The 6,172-nt window shown below is 33.5% G+C and overlaps 1 protein-coding gene across 2 annotated transcripts; it reads left to right on the forward strand.

Annotated features, from left to right (window-relative positions):
- Positions 1 to 263: 263 nt before the first annotated feature.
- Positions 264 to 2,772, forward strand: LOC133792487 (probable indole-3-acetic acid-amido synthetase GH3.6). Of its 2 annotated transcripts, none has more exons than XM_062230401.1 (3): positions 264 to 717; positions 837 to 932; positions 1,032 to 2,772. In XM_062230401.1, exons 1-3 carry the CDS (start codon positions 422 to 424, stop codon positions 2,398 to 2,400), a joined length of 1,761 nt encoding a protein of 586 aa, XP_062086385.1. In that variant the 5' UTR covers positions 264 to 421; the 3' UTR covers positions 2,401 to 2,772. The 2 variants fall into 2 exon arrangements, with proteins under 2 accessions (XP_062086385.1, XP_062086382.1); XM_062230398.1 differs by having other exon boundaries at positions 265 to 717; positions 825 to 932; positions 1,032 to 2,771.
- The last annotated feature ends 3,400 nt before the right edge of the window (positions 2,773 to 6,172 follow it).

Raw genomic sequence — 6,172 nt, forward strand, 5'->3', positions numbered from 1 at the left:
TCATGTTAGAATAACCAAGCATGGTTTTCTTGAAGAAACCCATATTTTTTTTCGTAGTAATATTTTAGTGTGGTAAGAAAAGTAAAAAATACTTGTGTTATATAACGGCTTTAACTGAACAAGGTCAGTTTTTTTGGGCCTTTTGGGTTTTCGGCCCATATCTTGGGCTTTAAGTGGAGTCACGACAAGGCCCATATTGAACTCATGTCGCGGGAAAATGGTGTTGGCTTTTGTTGAATTTTTTTTTTTTGGCTACGAATTCTAAACGCTTTTGTTGAAAGTTGATTTTATAAACTTTGCTGCTGACTCGGAAGCGACCAACCTCCCGAGTTACGAGTTACGACTCACGACGGCCGCTGCTAGCCTGTACAGGAAGCGCAAGGTTATATCCTGCGCACCCTTTTAGCTCGGTTAGCGAAAGATGGCCGATGACGAAAACCTCCTGAAAAAGCTCGAGGACTCGACTAGGAATGCCACGCGCCACCAACTGGAAACACTCCAGTCCATACTCGAACACCAGGGCGGCGTACGTTATTTCCAGCACCTCCTGCAAAGCTACAATTCGCCTGTCGACGTTGCCACCTTCCGCCGCGTCGTACCGTTATCAACTTACGAGGACTACTTAAACGACGTCAATCGGCTGGCCGATGGCCCTCACGATCATGATCGTGATCAACCTCTTCTGTCCGTCGATCCTCTCATCTGCTTCTTTTATAGGTACTTTTAAAAAAAAAAAAAAAAAACCTTTAATTTCTGTTATTATGGAGATAAGTTTTTATGAAAATGATTTTTTTGATTAGATTTTAATTATTTGGGTTTTGAAGCTCTGGTACTAGCTCGATGAAACCCAAATTGATTCCTTACTATGATTCACATCTTTCAAAATCGGCCTCGTATATTGCTCATCAGGGCAGTGCTGCAATCCTTAGAAGGTAAAGCTTTTAAGTAATCTCTTTTATTTTATGTTATATGCATTTGTGTGTAATTATTTAATTGAATTAAGGGTTGATTCATATGAAACTTTCTACCAGATTGTTTCCTCCAAGGCCCTCAGTCAATAAATTTATAGGCTTTATTTATGCTGATAATGTCACAACTACAAAACTTGGTTTTAAGGTGATGGCTGCTTCTGCTTTCCCTTTTCGGAATAATAGTAGTAATGCTGCCAGTTGGGCTCATTTTGCCTCAATTTCGAGTCCTAAGGAAGTCATTCTTGGATCCAATGTTGAGCACCAAATGTATTGCCATCTTCTATGTGGACTTAGGAACTCCGACCTTATTGATAGCATTCGTGCTCCCTATGCCATAGGCTTGATCCGGGCATTTTCACTCTTGGAATCCAAGTGGACGCAACTATGCGATGATCTCGAAAATGGATTCTTGAGTTCAGAAATTTCTGATGTTGCAATGAGGGATTCTGTTATTGAGGTTCTTGGTGGTCCTCAATTGGAACTTTCCAAGAGAGTTAAAGCAATATGCCAAGAAAAGAATTGGGGTGGTATTGTGAGGAAGTTATGGCCAAATATAAGATTTGTCAAGTGTGTTACCACTGGAAGCATGAAGCAGTATTATCCAAAACTTAAGCACTTTGCAGGAGAGACACCTCTGTTAGGTGGTGACTACTTTGCTTCAGAATGCTGTATAGGTATTAATTTGAATATTACACAACCTCCAGATACAACCCGATTTGTCTTGCTTCCTACTGCAGCCTACTTTGAGTTTCTTCCATTTGATTTCAATCAAATCAGTTCTGTTTGCGAACAAACTGTTGATATTTCTGATGTTGAAGTAGGGAAAATGTATGAAGTGATTGTGACTACTTACAGAGGATTTTATAGATATCGTTTGGGTGATATAGTGAGAGTTGTTGGTTTCTACAACTCATCTCCAGAAGTTGAGTTTGTAATGAGGGTACCTAAGTCTCAATTCGACATTATAACCGAAAGGGACTTGATGTCTGCAATTGAAATTTGTCAACTTGTGATGAAAAATAAAAATGCATTGGGACCAGAAATCACAGAGTTTTCAAGCTTCTTAGACTTGGAGCTAAACCCGAAGCAGTTGAAAGTACTAGTTGAAGTTGGAGAGGAACGCATGTTTGTGGAGGAGAAGTTGGAGGAGTCACTTATTGTTCTTAGGGAGGTTTGCTCTATACTTGAGGATAACTTGGGAAGTCTTTACAGGGTTAAGCGAGATAAAGGCGAAGTAGGTTCTTTGTTGCTAACCGTTGTAAAGCCTGGTAGCTATGCTAAGCTGTCACAGGTAGCCATTGAGAATGGGATATCAGCTAGTCAGTATAAACCGCCAAAGATAATACAACGCCATGAAGTTGCAGGTTTTCTTGAAAGATTTGGTCTTGTTACTGTGAGTTTGGACTCGGTTGAACAAGGGAGAAGTTGAGCCATGGAAACTGAAACATGCTAAAATGGGTCCTGTGTTTCTTCTTTCTTCATCTGATCAACAAATCCTTAATAATCAGATAATAAACAGTCCGAACCCAAGAGCCCCCACCACCTGTGCTACAAGTGGTGGCCTGGTGGGTGCCTCTTCTCTCATTGGAATTGAGTTCATGGAAATTTCATAATTACAATAAATGGCCACAAGCATGATATGATATATTATGTGATTATGTCAAATATGTATTAGGAGGTTCGAGTTCTAGACTTCTACTTTATAGTTGTAATATTTTCATAATTACAATAAAATAAATGTAATTTTCATAGAAAATCATGTGTTGTTGTTATACTAAGATATAGGATGAAAGTCAATAAAAATTATTATTAAATAATAATTAATCTCTTACAAATCTCAATAGTACCATGTCATTTTAACAAAAAAATGATGAATAATAATTCTTATTAAAATAAATTGTATTAACATCAACTTTTCGATATTTTTTTTACATCATTTAAATATTACATTTTTAAATATAATTTATTCATATAAATAAAAAAGTATACAAATATTAATTAAAAACTCTTTACAAAAGTAAAAATAATATAAATAAATAATTAATTTTTTTACAAGGAGCTCTATTCTATTTTAGAGAAGAAGCTTTAAAATAGAGAAAGCTTATGAAGGAGCTGATAACTCTACAAAATAGAGTTATTTTGCCACTTTTTATATGTTAATTGTTGCTTAATTATTGAGTTTTTAATTGATTTATTAAGTTTTAAAGTAATTTTGAATTTATTGGGTTTATTTTGATTTTATATATTTTTGTGTATTTTTATAGTTATATTATTGTAAAATGTTATAGTTTAATTATTTAAAATTAATATTGTTAAGTTAGAAGTTAAAAATGTAATTCTTTTTAACTTAAATGCTATATTAAATTAAGTTATAATCAATATTTTCAAATAATTAATATGATTTATTTATAATTGAAAATATTTGATTGTTATTTAATTTATTTTTATGTTGTAGGAATTATGTTGTATTTTTGGAAAAAAAGTAAGGAAATCAAAAGTGGTATTTGTGAAGAAAGAAAAAAATGGCAAATTTCAAAGAAATGGCTTTCACCATCAGCCTGGCCCAGCCGGCCCATGCACTTCAGCAGCCTCCAGCTGCCTTCATTTGGGCCGCCTGCCTCCTCAGGCCCGTTTCTCTCCTCAGCCCATAGCTCCAGCAGCATACCCCAACACCCAACGCCCCAGCTCACGCCTGACACTCCTCCAACGGCCCCCTGCCAACACTCACACTCCAGCCAGCTGTCCACTTGCCAACCTGTAGCTCCCCACGCCTGCCAGCCGAAAGCTCACCAGCCCACGCGTGGGCCTGCCAATAGCCACCAAGCCCAGCTGCTCTCTCCTTCATTGAGCCCATAAATGGTCATATTGTCACTTTGTCTAAAAATGCCATATTTTTACCCTATTTTTCTACACATTTTACCCAAAAACATCATCATTACACTCTATAATTTACCCCTATTTGTCATATTATTATTAATTTAATAAATTTAATTAATTTAAATTGATTATTTTAATACACTTTTTTTTGCTATAAATAAGGGAGTTTAGTGTGTCAATTTTAGAGGAGGTTACCATACCAAAAATTCTACACATTTCAAAACCTCTCTATTCTCTTCATCTTCTTCTTCTTTTGGGTTATTTTCTATGTATTTTTAGAGGAAAATTTGGGGGTTCATCCTCCAAATTTTTCTATTTATGTTTGTAATTTTTAGTTTGTATTTGCTATTCTAGTTATGTGTTTCTAATCTTTTTAAGATTATTAAGGTGATGATGAAACAATATGTAACTAGATAGCATTTATTTTGTATGTTGATTTCTCATTTTGTACAACAAAGTTTATGGAATTTTCTTCTTCAAATATCTTCTTTCATCTTAAATATCATGTATTTTGGATTTTTAGCACATATTTACACTTTGTTCTTCATTAGTGCAAAAACATAATATTCTTTGTATAAGATGTGTCATTAAATTGTACACATCTATGCTTAGAACAAAAATATTATGTTTTACCTTATAAATAATGTTCATTGATTTATTTGTTATTTCATTAGATTGATTTACACTAAATGCTTTGAAATTATAATTTTGAAAAGTGAAGAAAATTTTTATCTTTTTAGAAGTAATTTGTGCTTAAAATTATACATCTATTTATTTGTGCTTAAAGTAATTCATTGATTCTAATCCTTAATAATTTTATTTTACTATCTTGATTCTACTTTTAATTTAGTTTTATATATTGTCTTTAATTTCTTTATTATTATATTTTATTTTATTTTCATTATACAAAAATTTCATCAATCTTTGAGGCTATGTTAGAATTTATTAATTTTGGTTTAAAATAGTTTTATTTTCAAGTTAAGTCAACTCCTTTGGGTTCGATCTCGTGCTTACACGAACACTATTCTATAAATACGATTCATGCACTTGCGAGTATAAATATTTAAAACATACCCGTTTTGGGTCCATCAGGAGCTATTGGACACCTCTTTTGGCATCCCTTCTCTATAATTGTAGAGAATTTTCCATTTTATAGGAGCAAAAATGAGCTATTAGGTGTGCTATAAATTAGATTTAGCCATAAAATTCTGGATAAAATTGTGTGTTTTTGCATAATATTTTAAAAAATTAATGTTGATAACAAAATATTATTTTTATATGATATTTATTTCTTAGGGATTGAGTAATATTGATTTGCACAATTATAATATAAGGTATTGAGCACCATAGACTACAAAATAGCAAAACTCTTATTGATTAGAGTATTGCTAAAGGGCAGATCAATGTGTCCAATACTACTTGATGTTGCATATTGTTATCGAGTCCCACATATCTTATTTTAAATTAAAATGTGATACATGATATTGACGTGCATCAGGGCACATTAAAGTGCTAATTAAATAGCAATGCTCTAGTGATTAGGGATACACAAGTTCTATTTTTAAATTTCAAGATTTTGGTTTTATATCGAGTTGAGATGAGACATATTGAAACTCATCTGAGTGTTGGGGTAAGTTGTTTTCACAATAAACAATAGAGAATTCAAGGTTTGAATCAATAAGGATGGAGGAACACAAATTTGAAACATAAACACAAATTAGAAATACGAATAACCACAAAAGGCTTGCCAAGATTAGTTAATTTCTACCCAAAACCTTTATTTTATTCCAAACTACTATAAATAAAGCTTGAGGTTTCTACACTTGAAATAAGGAAGTGAGATACAGTAAAGACTTTGATCTTCAAACTTACAAGCTTTTCTTGATGAAGATTCTAGAGAAAACTTTGAATCTTAGAAAGCTAGAGTGAGAGAGAGAGAGAGAGTAGATGAGAGTGATCAAGTCCCAAATGCTCCAAAAAAATATATTTTAATTATGTTATGCACTATCACTAAGTCCAACCAATAGGATTAGAACTTTAAACCAAGTCATTTGGAGCTAAAAAAAACACATTTTAAGTATTTTCTTGTCCAGACCCAGGCGACATGTCGCCCAATGTCACATGTCCTTTATTTCTGAATGGGTTAAGTGACATGTTGCCTGGTAGCATGCGACATATAGTCTGTCTACTGTTTGAGAGTGGTTTTAAGTCTTGTGGCAATGTGTCACCTCCGTACTGTCTAGGGTACCCAAAATCACCTTTAAATACCTCCAAATAACTTAAAAATTTTAGAAGATGCTTGGATATCTCATTGTACCATTTTA

Source organism: Humulus lupulus, chromosome 1 (genome assembly GCF_963169125.1).
Source record: "Humulus lupulus chromosome 1, drHumLupu1.1, whole genome shotgun sequence".
NCBI classification, from domain to species: Eukaryota; Viridiplantae; Streptophyta; class Magnoliopsida; order Rosales; family Cannabaceae; genus Humulus; species Humulus lupulus.

What these genes read in the sequence shown, in the direction of transcription:
- LOC133792487 (XM_062230398.1), top strand. Translation starts at nt 422, where the DNA reads ATGGCCGATGACGAAAACCTCCTGAAAAAGCTCGAGGACTCGACTAGG. An exon ending in CTCATCTGCTTCTTTTATAG is followed by an intron (nt 718 to 824) that starts GTACTTTTAAAA and finishes TGGGTTTTGAAG; the next exon opens with CTCTGGTACTAGCTCGATGA. An exon ending in AGTGCTGCAATCCTTAGAAG is followed by an intron (nt 933 to 1,031) that starts GTAAAGCTTTTA and finishes ACTTTCTACCAG; the next exon opens with ATTGTTTCCTCCAAGGCCCT.